Below are 18,424 nucleotides of genomic sequence, written 5' to 3'. Positions count from 1 at the left end.
ATTACTAACTTATACTATCTATACAAGTCACTGTTGGCACCAATCAATCTTGAAACTTGACTGAGAGCTGCCACAGTGTTTCTGAAGTAAAAAATAGTTCAGGAACAAACTTCTCCTTTGAAAGGGCCGTTATTAGAGGCCCTCTATTAGAAAGACCTTAAGCTGAACACATTCTTCCAGCTTCAGCAGAGTTTCAAGTGAGCGGAGTTCAAAGAAAGCACACCAAGAACAATTATTATAAGCTCCCATGGTGATTGCTTGTGCACCCCTTCAAAAACATGGCCTCAAAACCCCACACCACCACCCCACCCCTCCCCAAGCCCCCAGTTTACCATGCGAAATAACGAGGCCAGATTAATCAAGCGTGGCTCAGATGGGTCTCTGGTGCCTCACAGGCGTTAGATCACAGACAAACACCAAGCTCTAATGATAAGAAAAGCCCCTCCACTGAGACTCTTCAGGAAAAGAAGACTGGTCACTCCTCTATCCAGTTAGCTAGCTAGCTAGCCATTGACGACGCAACAACAAAGCAGAAAACAAGTGTACAAAAGGATGCTAGCTAACCTAGCATTGCTATAGATACTATGTTCATGGCAGCGTGCCTTTGTGAGGGATGCATGGTAATGGCAGGGAAACACACATCATTATATGAAGGTGAGGCGCTTCACTCGGTCCCCCAATCCCCATCCCTCCACTTCTCAGAGTCCCTGTGTATGAGTTAAAAGGCTGATTTACATTTATATTGCAAAAACGAGGCGCATGGTTGTAATTGGTGTTGCGGCGCCTGATTTCTCCCCCCCCCCCACACACACACACACACAGACAAACACACTTGCACACGCACACATCTCAACATCAGCTAGTGTGTGTCACACAATCAGATGGTCTCCCCACATGCACAAGAGTGTGTGTGAGGAGGATAAATACAGGGAAAGAGAGAGAGAGAGTAGAGAGAGAGAGAGAGAGAGTAGAGAAAGTAGAGAATATGAGAGAGAGCGAGAGAGAGTAGAGAAAGAGACACATAAAGACTTAGAGTCAAGTCTGTCCAGGTGAAGTAGGGGCTGTGCCAGAAAATCCCAGCAGACACCGGGTCGTTCAAGTTCAAAAAGCACAAGAAAGAGGATTTCGACACCCCCTATCTCAGATTGTTTAGAAATAATTTATGTTGTTAGAAATGGATAAGATTAGCAATCCTGCAACGTCATTTTGTTGAAAAATAATTTGATCTCTGACAAATGAAGCTAATTGATTGCACCCAAATTGGCAATTTTTTATTTATAGGATTATTTATATAATATTCGATCATTTTTGTACCCAACATCTGATATAGACACCAAAAACATTCAAGCAATTAGTAAGACATGAGGAACATCCACGGACCCCCAACACCCCACGCCAATCCCACCCCAACAATGAGTATATAGTATCAGTTCTATATGTCTGACAAGTAGTATGGAGCTGCAGGTTGGAGTATTGTTTCTTCATCCTATGTGTCTGACAAGTAGTATGGATCTGCAGGTCGGAGTATTGTTTCTTCATCCTATGTGTCTGACAAGTAGTATGAAGTTGCAGGTCAGAGTATTTTTTCTTCATCCTATGTGTCTGACAAGTAGTATGGAGCTGCAGGTCGGAGTATTGTTTCTTCATCCTATGCAATGTATTCTCAGTGAGTTTTTTTTTCCCCTGTTGAGAGAAATTTGTCATTGAAGTTGTTGGGTTGATGTTGTAACGTTTGGAGAGTGATGGGTGTGGAGTCAGACGCAGAGAGCAGAAGGTAAACGGGAAAAACGCTTGAATGTCCTTTCGCACAGTAACCAGTTACAAACATGGGTGAACCCCAAAACCCACGCGCAGCAAACCCAAAACCATAGTTACAAAAATACCGGACAGCGAAAACCCAAAAGAACACAAACACCACTTACGTAAAATATCAACATGCCTGCACAAACACCAGCGGGCTAAACGTACTTAAATAACACCCATCCCAAAACCCCAACAAGGAACAGGTGAAAACAATTAGACAAAAACAAACGAAAAGGAAAAAGGGATCGGTGGCAGCTAGTAGACCGGCGACGACGACCGCCGAGCGCCACCCGAACAGGAAGGGGAGCCACCTTCGGTGGTATTCGTGACATATGTTCCATCCTATATCCTGATATTACCAGCTTCTGACCACTAAATGGTGCTATTTCTTCTATTAAGTGATTTAAAAAAATTCCCCCCACCCTCCTTAAGCAGTCTATGGACCAGGTAAGACAGCAACCCATGCTTTGGTTTGGTTTACCTGGCCACTGTTTCAAATGCAAACTTTTTTTAAAGTTAGCATTTGAAACAGTGACCAGATTAACAAAACCGAAGCGTGGGTTGCTTTTGACCACTTCCTTGAATTCCTCATGTCTTACTCTTAATTAGAAAAAAGTTTGCTCCAAACCGGATGTTTGGTACTATAATTATTGAATTATTATATCAATCCTTTAATTTAATATTGCTAATTTGGGTGCAATCAATAAGCTTAATTGTTCAGAAATCTAAATATATTCCAACAAAATAATGTTTCCGGAATGCTTATTGCTACGGACACGATTTCAGAATAATCTGAGATGGTGGGTGTCATGGCTTGCTAAAATGACATGGAACGACCCTGCTTTCCTTATCAGGTCAACAGCTCAATTCTTCAAAGTGCCTCCTGACCTGCAACACAAAACACATCTTCCATTCTGTGGATCCGTGCAGGATTTATCAGCTCTGTCAATACATTCACTGGCTTGTTAACTCCAGCATTTTTCAAATACTGCCAGGAAAAGGCAATGCAACAACAGTGTGCAATGCCGCAGTAGATCTGTGGTGACAGGCGCTTGATTAATAGCGGAAATAGTATAGGAAAAATGATGTTGATGTTTCCGCAAATTGCTTCGGCAGCGGAAGACTGTGTGTTGAAATGATTGCGGGAGACAAAATCAAGGCACAAAAACAAACTCGCTGTGTACCTGCATGGCGTGCAATCACATGTAATGCACAGATGTACTCTGAGGTATAGTGGTTCCTCCTTTAAAAGTTGCGAGCTTGCACCGCTAGAGATCAACAAACAGTGGTAAATGTGCAACTGTAATGAGAGCTCAAATCATTTTGAGAGATGATAAACTAGAAAAATGAGCCAAATTGTAAGCATAATCTTCCTTTTCGCTCCGTTTCCCCTTCTGCCCTAACCATCGTTTTTGTCAAATGGATATCCATGAATTGACCAACCCAGTCTAGGTATCGATCCCTATTGATCATTGGAGTGATTAGTGGCAATTCCGGGTTATTTTCTCTCTCTGGGGACCTGGAGTTGATGAGTGAGTTATGGCGAGGCCATTCTGTGCCATTTCGGAAGCAATCTGTGTCGGGCGGCTCAAAAGGGGGAGAGGGAGTGGGGTCTCTGGTGATTGTTTCCTGTGCATTAGGCATCAGGTTGGAGTCCATTAATCCGTCAGTTATCAGAGAAAAAATGCATTCGGAGCAGTGCGCTATTGGGAGCAGTGTGGAACTCACTGCACTTCCATTATCCTATTTTCATTTGCTGTTTACTTATTTTTGAGAGAGAGAGAGAGAGAGGTGGTCTCATTTTATTTGGCTGTCTCTATCTATGCATTGGTGTCACAGATTGAGAGTAATGTCAGGGTACTATCCAAGGTATATGTGTTGTCCATGGTGCTGAATGGTTAATGTCCAACGTACAGTTGTTGTACAATGTCCTGATCGGGTCCAAGGTACAGGTGTTGTCCAAGGTGCTGAAAAGGTACTGTCCAAGGTGCTGAACGGGTACTGTCCAAGGTACAGGCTATTCACCAAGTGTTTCTATCTGGCTGTGTATCGCTCTACGCATTGGTGTCATGGATTGACAGTAATGTGATGGTGCTGCCCAATGTTCTGTAAGCACATATTGCCTTAAAAACAAAAAAGTATGCTTTAAGTGACAATAGGCATTGGTCTGAAGCCGAAAATTAATGGAATTTCACGAGCACCACAATGCCTATTCCACTAATGCTATACCAAAGTTTTCCTGCACACAGCTTTAACTTACTACAGTAGCTATGTTGGTATTGTACTTCAAACTATGTGTAGGCAGGTTGCATCTATAAGATGTACATCAAGGACAACAACAAAAAATAACTACAGAGCATACTGACAGGCAGCTTTGAATAGCATGACAATGCTTCCAATAATACATATTCCACACGGCACATTCTTGAAGTGCCACGTATGTCATTAACTGCCGTGTTGTGAATTCTGAAGGCAATAAGGGGCTGTGGCACCATATCTTGTTGTTGCCAAAACATCTAGAAGCAGTGTATTTTCTTTCATACGTTTGCTCAAGTATAGTGAGGCCACTACAATCACTGCAGTCTGCCTAGGTTAATGTAGACACTGCCAGACCGTATAGTGGTGAGTGGGTCTTTGACCAGATCAAGCCGAGGTCACCTCAACATATCAGGGGCTGTCCTTGAAGATGAATGAAGCATAAACAAGCGCAATCACGAGGCATTGGAAAAGTCAATAGGACTTCCCTGTGTTGTTAGGATGAGGTGAAACTGTGTTCATTCCCCTAGGGAACTCATCCAAAGCCACAGGCTGTAGCTAGAAGAGAGGGTGTTGGGTCATAGTGCGCTCACCGGTTCCAGATTGTGACTCTTGAAGTCATCTCCTAAACCACCAGTCTATCTAGGATAATGATTTTAGATTGGCTCTAGCTCTCTGATGGTCAACTGCGTAACCCTACAGGTGAACATCTTCCCACGTGGCTTCCTTACTCAAACCGTTTAAGTGCCTCTGACTCATCATAAGAAAAAGGTATCGTGATTACTTTCCACTTGACAGTGTGCCATGTAAAATAGTACATTTTCTGCTAGTTTGTATTATAGTGAGAAAAGTTCCTGGAGGCAGCATGAGCCAGACATTGCTACTTAATTGCTCTTTCAGAGTTGCGTTCGAGGGCATCACCACCCCTTCTGTTCGGAGTACAGGGGGACTGTGATCTCTGTGTGACTGTCAGCAGTGGTAATCGTCGAGTGGCGGAATCACAGGAGAGTTGAGTATGGAGAAGTTAGCGGGGGTGGAGTGGGGTTGAGAGAGAGGTGCTGCTCAGCACTGCCCCTACCGTAAAGGGAACAAGTGCCACTGTAAGGAGCTCCAAGATAGAAGGATTTATATGAAGATGTGTAAGGAGAGGTGGAGGAGTGTAGAATGGCTGTATAATCAACACACTTAACCTCTAATACCAACAGTCACTTGTGTTCTATTAATAGGCTTCAAATATATGCGAGACGTCCTGTGAAAAGGAATTATTGCAGGTAAATGTACGCGTTATTGCAGGTAAATGTACTTCTGACGCTATTGCATGTTTGAGGGGCTAACATTAGCCTTCCATAAGATAACATACTGTATAACTCTATATAACTCATTATGTTTAATCTGTCTCTCTCTCTCTCTCTCTGACATTGCATGTATGCCTAATGTAAATAGCTCTTATATAATATTCGATTGAGCAGTATATGCTCCTTCACAAACTCATGGCCTGGGTCATGTTCAGTAGGGCACACCGTAGCAAACAGAGAACCAAAATGTATGTTTATTACTGGAAAAGTTAAGATAGTATGTGTTCATGTTTTTAAAAAAAATCTCCCTACTGAACACAGGGAGAGACTAGAGGACTTTTCTCACCAGCATCCCATTGACAGCGCGACTAGACAATATCTGATCCCTTTAGTTTTTCCCACTGAACACGACCCTGGATTTGGTATTTTGGTATTTTATTAGGATCCCCATTAGCTGTTGCAAAAGCAGCAGCTACTCTTCCTGGGGTTGACACAAAACATGACATAATATAGAACATTAATAGACATGAACAGAACTACATAAAAAATATATATTTTTAAGGAACCATATCAATACACACAGACTATCTAGGTCAAATTGGGGTCCTTTGCCCACTGCTGTCACCAGTCTGTCACTATGCAGTGCACAGGATACAACAGCTGTTAGTATGACTGTACAGGAGACCAATACCACCGCCAAGGGACACAGCCCTCTTATTGCCCTCTTCACTGTTTGAAGAGAGAACATCTCAAATAGAACCTTATATCTGTTTGTTCTCCAAGTTTGACACATTTGATTCCCCAGCTGTCTTATAATTAAGAGTAGAACATTTGTGCATATTATTGTAAATATAATTATTTCCTTGTATTTTATTATTGTGTTAATTTTCAATCATCCACTAATCTCACTGAAACCTTTCTCAGTTAGTAGTGTTGATTGTTTGAATGTTGATTGCCCACTGGGCACAAACTGGTTGAATGAATGTTATTTCAATGTTGACTGTGACGTGGAATCTATGTCGAAAAAACATTGGATTTGAAAAAAATACCTCAACATAAAGTGTTGTTTTGATGGTGCATTCCAAACACAGGATTATGTTTTCATGGTAACCAATTTACAACATTACAACAATTACAACAAAATATGTTGAATTTGTAACTTTGAAACAACGTCAGATCTTCAATGTTATATCCACCATCAAAAACAGGCTGAGCAGCGCCTCGTATTGGAGATTTGACCTAACTGCAGCTATCCATTTGGACTCCCATCCAGGATTTTAACCCTGCTTAGCTTTCATATGTGTCAATGACTATTACCAAAGTGCTATCGTCAGAATGATTGTTGAGAGATCTTTTAATAACTAAATAGATTCACTGTTGCTATCGAAGTCATTCCAAAGGGTAGGTTTAACAGAGCAAATGAAACGAAACCATACTTTATAAGTGTAGTATCCTTAGAGGCTTCTTAGATTGATGACTCATGACACGTAAGTGCGGTTTAGTATTTAATTGTATTTAAAGAATAGGCCAAAATAAATTCAAACATTAAAAGCACTTTAAATACATTTTGATTTGATTTAGTCTTAATCTTTAACTTAGATTTTTGGTTGAGATGGAGATGAATCCAACATATCAATTAGAGGTCGAGCGAATGAATCGGCATGGCCGATTAAGTGGGGCCGATTTCAAGTTTTCATAACAATCGCTAATCGGCATTTGTGGACGCCGATTATGGCGTCCACAAATGGAGGAAACTGCGTGGCAGGCTGACCACCTGTTACGCGAGTGCAGCAAGGAGCCAAGGTAAGTTGCTAGCTAGCATTAAACTTATCTTATAAAAAACAATTAATCTTCACATAATCACTAGTTAACTACACATGGTTGATGATATTACTAGGTTAACTAGCTTGTCCTGCGTTGCATATAATCAATGCGGCGCCTGTTAATTTATCATCGAATCACAGCCTATATTGCCAAATGGGTGATGATTTAACAAAAGCACAATCGTTGAATGAAGGTACCTGACCATAAACATCAATGCCTTTCTTAAAATCAATTCACAGAAGTATATTTTTTTAAACCTGCATATTTGGTTAAAATAAATTCATGTTAGCAGGAAATATTAACTAGGGAAATTGTGTCACTTCTCTTACATTCATTGCACGCAGAGTCAGGGTATATGCAACAGTTTGGGCCGCCTGGCTCGTTGCGAACTAATTTGCCAGAATTTTACATAATTATGAAATAATATTGAAGGTTGTGCAATGTAACAGCAATTTGTAGACTTAGTGTTGCCACCCGTTCGATAAAATACATAACGGTTCCGTATTTCACTGAAAGAATAAACGTTTTGTTTTCGAAATTATAGTTTCCGAATTTGACCATATTAATGACCTAAGGCTCGTATTTCTGTGTGTTTATTATATTATAATTAAGTCTATCATTTAATATTTTACAGAGCAGTCTGACTGAGCGATGGTAGGCAGCAGCCGGCTCGTAAGCATTCATTCAAACAGCACTTTCCTGCGTTTGCCAGCAGCTCTTCGCAATGCTTGAAGCACAGCGCTGTTTATGACTTCAAGCCTATCAACTCCCGAGATTAGGCTGGCAATACCAATACCTAGTGCCTATAAGAACATCCAATAGTCAAAGGCATATGAAATACAAATGGTATAGAGAGAAATAGTCCTATAATTCCTATAATAACTACAACCTACAACCTTTTTAACTGGGAATATTGAAGACTCATGTTAAAAGGAACCACCAGCTTTCATATGTTCTCATGTTCTGAGCAAGGAACTTAAACGTTAGCTTTCTTACATGGCATGTATTGCACTTTTACTTTCTTCTCCAACACTGTTTTTGCATTATTTAAACCAAATTGAACATGTTTCAATATTTATTTATGTATTATATTAAGTTCAAATAAGTGTTCATTCAGTATTGTTGTAATTGTCATTATTAAATATATATATATGTACATATATATATAAAAATCGTCCAATTAATCAGTATCGGCTTTTTTTGGTCCTCCAATAATCGTTATAATAATAACGATTATTGGACACTTTTTTCAACTTTTATAGCATGAAGACATCTCAAAGCTCTGTACAGCAACAACAACAAAAACAAGCAAATTAAAAACAACCACATCATTAATAATCATGAGTACATGGACAGTCAAGAGTCTGAGCTCATGACCTTTAAATGTTGATATTTGGTTGCGTTGTCAACCAAACACAATTCAATATTACTTTTATAATACAGTAAATAGCCTAAAGTTAAGGATATCTTACAAACCAATGTAACAGTATTTATTCAACCTTAAAATGAGTAACACATCCATGGCCACATATTGAGGTTAATGTAACTATAAATGTCATCTTGTAGAAATATAAAGCGTGCATGTTCAATGCAAAGGTCGCAGGTCTCTGGAGATCTTCGCAATTGCAATAATACTCTGTGCAGAATCTTGAACAGCATTGATCACTTGCAAGTATGTACAGTACTTTCAATGTAATCTCAACTGCGATCCAGGTCAAGCACAGTGAGAACACATTAAGTTTTTGCATAGATACAAAATATCTGACATTGTATTCCCATTTGAACTGCTTTTAAAAGGTTGAAAGCGTACTGACAACACATTTACATGACTAAACCAAAAATCAGACATCATTTTTCAATAGGAAATAGGAAAAAGATGGTTGAAAGCATAGTGATAACACATTGGGTATTCAACAAACTTCTGGCTCTCTTTTTGAGTGGGTGAATAAAAGTTGAAATCTAACTGATCAACGGCTCACCAAATAGCCCATCTTATGCCTTTCACAGGTGAAATTGATTGGAGCCTAATGAACATCCTTGAATAGATGTGCATCAAATATATATATATATATATAGAAGAAAAATAGTAACATAAGGAAAAAATACACAATGAGCAATGATAGCTTGACTATATACATGGGGTACCCGGTGTTGAGGGTCAGCGTGGCAGATGTTGTCTAAAATCTATATCAAATAAAATGTTATTGTAGGTGTAGTGAAATTCTTATGTTCCTAGCTCCAACATCCTACCCTCACCACCTGGGGGCGGCCCGGATCCAGTTGCAGAAGGAGGTTGCAGAGGTAGGTGTTCAGTCCCAGGGACTGATGTAGGTGTTCCTTTTGTAGGTGTTCCTTTTGTCCAGGTAGGAAAGGGCAGTGCGGAGTGCAATAGAGATCGCATCATCTGTGGATCTGTTTGGGGAGTATGCGAGTTGGAGTGTGTCCAGGGTTTCTGGGATGATGGTGTTGATGTGAGCCATGACCAGCCTTTCAAAGTATTTCATGGCAACAGATGTGAGTGCTAAGGGGCAGTTGTCATTTAGACAGGTTACCTTGAGTACAGGGACTATGGTGGTCTGCTTGAAACATGTAGGTATTACAGACTGGGTCAGGGAGAGGTTGAAAATATCACTGAAGACACTTGCAAGCTGGTCAGCGCTTGCTCTGAGTACGCATCCACTTAAACCGGCTGGCCCTTAGGCCTTGTGAATGTTAATCTGTTTAAAGGTCTTACTCGCATCGACTACGGAGTGTGCTCTCGAACAGCTGGTGCTCTCACACATGGTTCAGTGTTGCTTGCCTTGAAGTGAGCATGGAAGTTATTTAGCTCATCAAGTAGACTCGCGTCACTGGGTAGCTCTCGGCTGGGTTTCCGTTTGTTATTCGCAAGCCCTGCCACATCTGACGTGCGTCAGAGCCGGTGTAGTAGGATTTGATCTTAGTCCTGTTTTGAGCTTTTCTTGTTTGATAGTTTGTCAGAGCGGGTAGCGGGATTTCTTGTAAGCGTCCGGATTAGTGTCCCGCTCCTTGAAAATGACAGCTCTAGCCTTTATCTCAGTGCGGATGTTGCCTGTAATCCATAGCTTCTGGTTGCGATTAAAAAACTTTATTTCACCTTTATTTAACCAGGTAGGCCAGTTGAGAACAAGTTCTCATGTACAACTGCGACCTGGCCAAGATAAAGCAAAGCAGTGCAACAAAAACAACAACACAGAGTTACACATGGGATAAACAAATGTACAGTCAATAACACAATACAAAAATCTGTATTGGCCCTGCACAGAAACACTTACCCTAGCTCCTAAATTAAGTTCTGAAAAGATTGGATAGGCATAAGAAACACTCCACCTAGCGTATTGAAGAGCAGAAATATATATATTGCTAATACCTATCCATGTTTTATATCAGATCTACATGAAGTGCCAAGGGGGTAGGGGTTAGGGATTAGGTATTAGGGGTGGGGGTCATTCTGGACTGGGCAATTGTCTCAGCTCCAACACTTCCCTTCACATATTGAGTGTAACAGCCTGGGCTAAAACATTTAGGTACAGTGTTCACTCTGCCTTTTCTCTCTCCACCCCACCCTCTCGTAGCAGAGACATTCCAGCTCCGTTCTGAACAACAACTCCCTCTCTAAGCAGAGACAAGCCAGCTCCGCTCTGAACAATAACTCCCTCTCGAACTGCCGAAGTATTGGCGACTGCCAGCCTATGGCAGCGATAAGAAGGTCAGAGGAAGACTGCCATCTCCAAAAGTGGTGTCAGATAGCAGGCTTCACCCTCCCCCCATCCACCTCCCCCCTCTCTTTTCGACAACCACTCTGATTCTGTTGACAACAACGGATGCAAACTACACCGCTCAATCAGTGTATCACAAGAGAGAAGCGACGGAGAGGAAGAGCACTTGATCCCCCAGACGCCTGAGAAAAGAGATTGGGGGTTGGTTCGAGCTCACCTGCGAGCGTTTACCGATCCCTTTACGTGGGCTGTGATAACCAGCCTTACTGGTTAGAAGCCTTAACATGGGGATGCAGGTTCCAGCAGTGACTGCCAGACTAATTGACAGTATATATGTTGGTTATTAGGGGCTTAAAGTTGTCCAAGCTCTGACAGCTTGCAGTTCAGAGGAGAGATGCTTGTAGAGGAGAAGAGATATTGACCTATAAGGCAGGTCTTTTCTGAGGTATCCGATGTCTTTCATTTTGAAGTGTTCAATAAAGGTTTCACTGAGCACATTCCCCAATTAAAGTACAATATTAACTGTTGATTCATAGCACCTGTACTCTATAACACTTAGTCGGAGTGCAGAGAGCGAGGAGGAGGAAATTGCTGTGTTCTGCTGCAAAAGCCCCCTGTCTGCACAACAGCGAGTGGGCAATAAACCATAGCTTAGAGAATGAAGCAGCCATTTGGGAACCATAGCAAATGCCCCCCACTTCTCCAACTTACAATTTACTGAGGGGAGAAGGGGAAAAAATCCTCTGATAGCTTCCGACACTGGCACACACGCTCATATACTCATAAAACGAAGCAATAAAGCTGACACCCTCTTGAGGTTTGATGTACAATCCCTGAAAGAGTGCTGCTGACAGCAGTATTAAAAGCTTTATTACCAGTGTCAGATCAAATTAGTGGTGTGCCGCACACTCTGTATGTCCAAGGCAAAAGGTATTTGTTCAATCATACACGACTGGTTCTGTACTCCCAACCTTAACATTAGGTCCAGCAATAACATTTGTGGAATTACCATTTAGACTAGGAGAGATATATGGCTGAGCAAGTGGAATAGGTGTTCAACAGTGCAACAGAGGAATAGGACGAATCTTGGCGAGTATACAGGAAAAGAGAAGAGGAAGATATTTCAGGGGGGGGAGTGTATCGAAATGGAGGGACATATTTTAAAATCTGCTGTTTCTAACACTCATTTACTGTCACAAGCCACAGCTTGGGAATTATTGTAAAACAAATAATGTGAATGTAAAAAAAAAAAACACACACACACACACCAACGCAGTCACACACACACTCTCACGAACACACACAATGTATTGCATGCACCTGTGTGACAGCATTGTATACGGTTGTAGAGTCAAGAATTGATTTTCTAAATATTTGAGGAACAACAAAAATGACAATGTTAAAAATATGTCTTACTGTCACACAACTATCCATGAAACATCAAGAGTTTTTGAGATAACTAATGTTACTTCATATTCAAAGTACAGATATTCCCGTGTCTCTCAGAGTGCAACAGCCAACATCCAGTCTGTGTTCAAGGAGGAAAAAAAGGCTTTGTCTTTTTGCTTTCTGCAAGTGTTTCTCTGACACATTGATACGCGAGCATGTTTAGATCAATGTAATGGCAGACAAGCACAAATTCAACTCCTCAAGCATGATTTCAACTCAAACACAAGCACACCTGTTTATTCAAACTAAGAAGAAATCCATTCTTGCAAGACGTGAGATGCAGCAATATATGAAGTCGGGGCATTTCACAGTTTTAAAGGACAGAAAATAATCAATATCGATACAAAACCACTGACGTCACTATCAATCATTGAAGCGGCTTATAGCTCTCTGACATTACACCACAGTCCCACAGTAGAGAATTCAGGTATCACTCAGCGCTACTGTGAAGGAGCTACATTAAAGGCACATCAAACTGCAGCCAAACTTGCTGACAGTAAAGCAGACATAATATCAATTACACAGCTTCCCCCATCTATACGGATCAGTCAGAGCCACAGAACGTAGAAACAGAGGGGGAAAGAGTGAGAGATGGAGAGAGAAGAGAAGAGAGAAAACAGTTCTATACAGATCAGTCAGAGCCACAAAAGGGAAGGAGATAGAGACAAATAAAGAGAGAAAGACGGAAATAGAGCGAATGACAGAGAGAGATACAGATAGAGAAAGAGATAGCACTTTTCACTTACCAACTCCAGCCATCCAAGAGAGCAGAACCACCAAAGGGATCATCATCATTGAAGAGACGTAACGGGGGGGGGGGGAAGTCTGCTCCTGTGTGCCTGCCGTCTGTCTGTGAGATGCTGCTGACACCGAGACAAAGTTAGCAGCAGAGGTTTACTTGATTCAGAGAGTGTGTGGAGTTGTGTGAATGTCTGTGTGTGAGATGCTGGTGCTGTAGCTCCCTTATTCAGCTGCTGCTCTCTCAGTCAGGGTGAAAGTGTGAGAGTGTGTGTGCGTCTTCTCTCCTCCTCTTTTTTTGAATCTATCGTCTCCTGTTTGCCAGTGATCAAGTCTTCGGTCTTCTCTGCTGCCTGTGGCACAGCTTCATTCCAGCTTTATGCACAGTTTCACTCTCCCTCTGTCTCTCTCTCTCTATCTTTTTTGCCTTTTACACTCTCGGTGCATCAGTGTCTTGCTCTACCATTCCGTCTCCCATGCTCTCTCCCCTCTGTCATTCTCTCTCTCTCTCTCTCTCTCTCTCTCACACTTGCATTGTTGCTCGCTGGGTAGAGCAGACACACACAGTAAATGGAGAGAGTGCTTAAGATATTTTGCTCCTCCCTCTCTCTGCCTGCTTCCCAGCCTTCCTCCCTGCCAGTCAGTCTAGCTCAGCCCCATTGCTGCTTTTCCTGAAGAGAAAAACTCTGGGGATGAGCAGGCTAGGAAGAAACAATATCATGAGGCAATTGTATAGTGGCTCTACTGTATAATATAAAAAGGGCATCGAAAAATCACTCTATGAGATTTGGTCTTTGTTAAGCAATAACATTTACAATAATAGTATAATTGTTAAGACAAGTCAATATATTAAAGATACAGTCAGGGATCTTAAGCACAAAATAATCGTAACATATCTCGACTGCTCCGAAGACTTCACAATGGCTAATTTATTTTTGTAGGATAGAACATAAAATAACATCTTCTTTGTTGATTGTATATGCCCTCAGAATACAGAAACACACTAGCTAGCTTCACAAAGCTCAAACCTCTGCAAGGTACAGTTGAACACAGTGTGTCTTCCTTAAGAGACTGATATGAATGCAGAGAGAGAGAGTGAGCGAGATAGAGAGTCAGCAACATGCACTATGTGTGTTCACCTAAAAATAAGTGCCTTTTAGTTGTGCCTGCATTTTAACAAGCTAGCTTTGAAACATCAAAGGAGAGGAGCCCTAAGCTATTCCCTGATCACTTGGGCTGTTTGTTTTCACACAAGCAGCGAGAGAAAACATCTAAATAAGTAGAACGCTGACATGTATTAGCGGTTTTACTCTGCAAAAAGACATAATTGGGCATAGCATGGTAGCGGGATCATGTCATATTTTTAAGGCCATTTCTGACCCAACATAACTACCTGTAATGGCATAACCCTTCAAATGTAAATAGAAAAATGTTCAGATGAGTGAAGGACAATAGCATCACACGGACATCACAATATCAACGTACGGCAGTGGGCTAAATCAGGGTCACACAGAGTACTTCTTGCTAGTCTTAAACAAATCTACTTTGAAACAAAATTATACACCTCACAGATGGTTATGGGCTTAACAAAAAGAATACCTGTGTCAGATATAGAGTTGAAATGTATTCAATTTTAAGTTTGCATCCCAATATTACACTTTTTACACATCACGGAAGACTGAAATATAACACAACTGTTTGACATAGAAACATTGAATTTTCACCATAAAAAAAAACATTTTTTATACATTATGAAATGATGACAAATATTCATAACATTCCACCGATGAGGCCAAAGAGGGCGCTTTTGGTCATTGACTGTAGGAAAGGGCTACAGGCCCAAAGCAGCCATTTTATATTTGTATCAAATCATTTCTGGGTAACAATTAAGTACCTTACTGTAATAGTTTTCCATTAAAATGGTCAAAAGACAGAAAAATTGCTTTTTTAATTGACAAACAAAAAATTCTCATGCAAGGATTTTGCTAGGACTGTCTGAGAGTGGTCTGAGTGGGGAAGGGAAAACTGAAAACTAGCTGTTATTGGTAGAGAGGTTTGAAACTATTTGTCATTAAGCCAAAACTTAAGCCATGCAAAACCTGCCGACTAGAAGGTCCTGTGTAGATTGCATTTTCATTTATTTTTTATAACTTTAAAAAAGAAATATTTTTCTACAGGACTTCACAAACAGCACAACACAAAAACAAAACACCCACTTATAGAAAACATTCTTTAATGTGATCACCATATGTTTTCCAAATTCTGTCAAATAATTTTGTTTTTTGTTTAATATTTACATTTCTTAACAGATGCAATCATGGAGATGGATATAAATTCATAGACACAATGAAATGGTAGCACATACATTATCCCAAAATGATGTCAGTTTGTCACAGGACCACATCATACTGTATGCACTAAGGTTTCTTTGTGCTTATTGCATCTCCAACAGAGATGTGACATTTCTGGGTGCATTAGATGCATTCTGGCAGGAGTGTAGTAAGTCCTATGAGTTATGTTAAATTGCAGTAGTTTATGTCTTAGGTAGAAGGAGCAGGTATGAGCAGTTTCACATCTCTATGACCAATGGTTCTCCTTAATTTCTTCCTTTAGATCTGTTTCCCATGTTTCCTTTTAGGTTCTGAACCACCAGGTAGAGTTTCAATCAACCCTTGATGTAACTTGGTAATTAACTTCTTTGGCGTAGCAACTTCTTTCAGTATTTTTTATATGCTTGATCTTTAGGTTGAGGTCATTCAGATTTGTAGGAATTAAAAAAAAAATGCCCTTGGATAATCCAAATCTTTATTGTAATTGATTGAATGACAGCAGAGATCCATCATTGTACACATGTTCAAAATTCATGATGCCACTTTGGAGCCAAGACTTAAAGGTGTTGTCATTAAACACTGGAGGTAGGGTTGGGTTATTCCAAATAGGGGTGCCTGAAGATATTGGTTCTTTCCACCTCATGAATTTATGTACATTTTCTTCAACATCTTAGACCCAAGTATTGAATATATTTTAGATAAGTTATTACATTTATGGCTTTGATACTCTTCCATGCACAAGGATTGTCTGCTGTCTATTGTTTAAGTGAATGCAGTTGTGCAGCCCAGTAATACATCTTCATCTGAGGTAGTCCAATAGCTACAGATTAATAGGGTAAGTGTATATTGTACTGTATTTTCAACCAGCAACTACCAGGAAAAAACACAGATCAAATTTTCACAATTTTATAGTGATAGTTTCATCAGCTGTTGTACAATATGATACAAAACACTGGGGGAAAAAACGAATTTTGACTGCACTGGGCCTTACAAGTTTTTCTCTAATGCAAATCAATGGAGGTTTTTCATAAATATTTATTGTTGTTGCATAGAGAAGAGACAGTGTGAAAGACAGAAATAGAGTGTGTCAGATTCAAACTCACACTGTCACTGGCAAACATGTGTGCTGTAGGCTGCTGCACTGACCCCTAGACCACCCAGGCCACATGCATATCAATGCTATAGATTTACTCTAATACATGTTTATTATGCTTTGGTATTCACCAAAATCACTGGACTATCTGTTTCCTTGCTCTTGTGCAAGTCTAAGCGGAGTTAAAAATAATCTCAAATGAATAAACCAATAAATGCAACATCTCTCATTCCATATCATTTGGGTTATCCTAGCTATCTAAAATAGGTGTTGGCAGTTTAAAGCAAGAATCCAACATCATTTATCCATTAGTATGATAGCGGTTAAATATTAATTTAAGAACACATGTACAATGAATTATAGAGACAAAGTTCATATCCTGTACAGTCACTTGAATGTAAATCTGTTGAACTGGCCCTAATGAGCTTTTTAAACGTGTGTACTTGACTTCAATGTTAGCATGCGATTGTAACACGTTGTGCTGAAACTGTCCTAATATGGACACCAAAAAGGAGGTACTGTATATACACTACTGTTCAAAAGTTTGGGCTCACTTAGAAATGTCCTTGTGTTTGAAAGAAAAGCAAAAAAAAAGTCCATTAAAATAACATCAAATTGATCAGAAATACAGTGTAGACATAGTTAATGTTGTAAATGACTATTGTAGCTGGAAATGGCAGATTTCCAATGGAATATCGAAATAGGCATACAGAGGCCCATTATCAGCAACCATCACTCCTGTGTTCCAATCGCACATTGTGTTAGCTAATCCAAGTTTATCATTTTAAAAGGCTAATTGATCATTAGAAAACCCTTTTGCAATTATGTTAGCACAGCTGAAAACTGTTGTCTTGATTAAAGAAGCAATAAAACTGGCCTTCTTTAGACTAGTTGTGTATCTGGAGCATCAGCATTTGTGGGTTCGATTACAGGCTCAAAATGTCCAGAAACAAATAACTTTCTTCTGAAACTGGTCAATCTATTCTTGGACAAAAAAATCTGCTATTCTTTCAAAAATAAGGACATTTCTAAGTGACCCCAAACTTTGAACGGTACAAAATATATATAGTACCAGTCAAATGTTTGGACACACCTACTCATTCAAGGGTTTTTATTTATTTGTACTATTTTCTGCATTTTAGAATAACAGTGAAGACAAAAAAACTATGAAATATAACATATGGAATCATGTAGTAACCAAAAAAGTGTTAAACAAACCAAAATATATTTTATATTTGAGAATCTTCAAAGTAGCTGCCCTTTGCCTTGATGACAGTTTTGCACAGTATTGGCATTCTCTCAACCAACTTCATGTGTTAGTCACCTGGAATGCATTTCAATAAACAGGTGTGTCTTGTTAAAAGTTCATTTGTGGGATTTCTTTCCTTCTTAATGCGTTTGAGCCAATCATTTGTTTTGTGACAGGGTAGGGGTGGTATACAGAAGATAGCCCTATTTGGTAAAAGACCAAGTTCATATTATGGCAAGAATATCTAAAATAAGCAAAGAGAAACAACAGACCATCTTTACTTTAAAACATAAAGGTCAGTCAATTCAGAACATTTTAAGAACTTTATTCAATGCAGTTGCAAAAACCATCAAGCACTATAATGAAACTGCCTTTCATGAGGACCGCCACCCAGAGTTACCTTTGCTGCAGAGGATAAGTTCATTAGAGTTAACTGCACCTCAGATTGGTTGAATTGCAGCAAAAAAAACACTACTAAAGGACACCAATAATAAGAAGAGACTTGCTTGGGCCAAGAAACACGAACAATGGACATTAAAATGGTGGAAGTCTGCCCTTTGGTCTGATGAGTCCAAATTTGAGATTTTTAGTTCCAACAGCCGTGTCTTTGTGAGATGCAGAGTAGGTGAACAGATGATCTCCACATGTGT

At 40.0% G+C, this 18,424-nt stretch overlaps 1 protein-coding gene across 4 annotated transcripts in view; it reads right to left on the bottom strand.

Moving 5' to 3' along the window:
• Positions 1 to 13,673, bottom strand: part of kirrel3a (kirre like nephrin family adhesion molecule 3a) — a 289,865-nt gene extending 276,192 nt beyond the window's left edge. For 3 of the 4 annotated variants that reach the window (XM_055941857.1, XM_055941856.1, XM_055941858.1), the window contains exon 1: positions 13,111 to 13,672. In XM_055941857.1, coding sequence (XP_055797832.1) covers positions 13,111 to 13,159 — 49 coding nt within the window. In that variant the 5' untranslated portion in view covers positions 13,160 to 13,672. Of the gene's footprint in view, positions 1 to 13,110 lie in introns of all 4 variants that reach the window. The other variant, XM_055941855.1, reaches the window with a different exon arrangement.
• Between the last annotated feature and the right edge of the window lie 4,751 nt (positions 13,674 to 18,424).

The sequence above is a fragment of the Salvelinus fontinalis genome, chromosome 13 (assembly GCF_029448725.1).
Source record: "Salvelinus fontinalis isolate EN_2023a chromosome 13, ASM2944872v1, whole genome shotgun sequence".
Lineage (NCBI taxonomy): Eukaryota > Metazoa > Chordata > Actinopteri > Salmoniformes > Salmonidae > Salvelinus > Salvelinus fontinalis.
The sequence above is the reverse complement of the archived record's forward strand: the minus strand, read 5'-3'. Positions and strand labels throughout refer to the sequence as shown.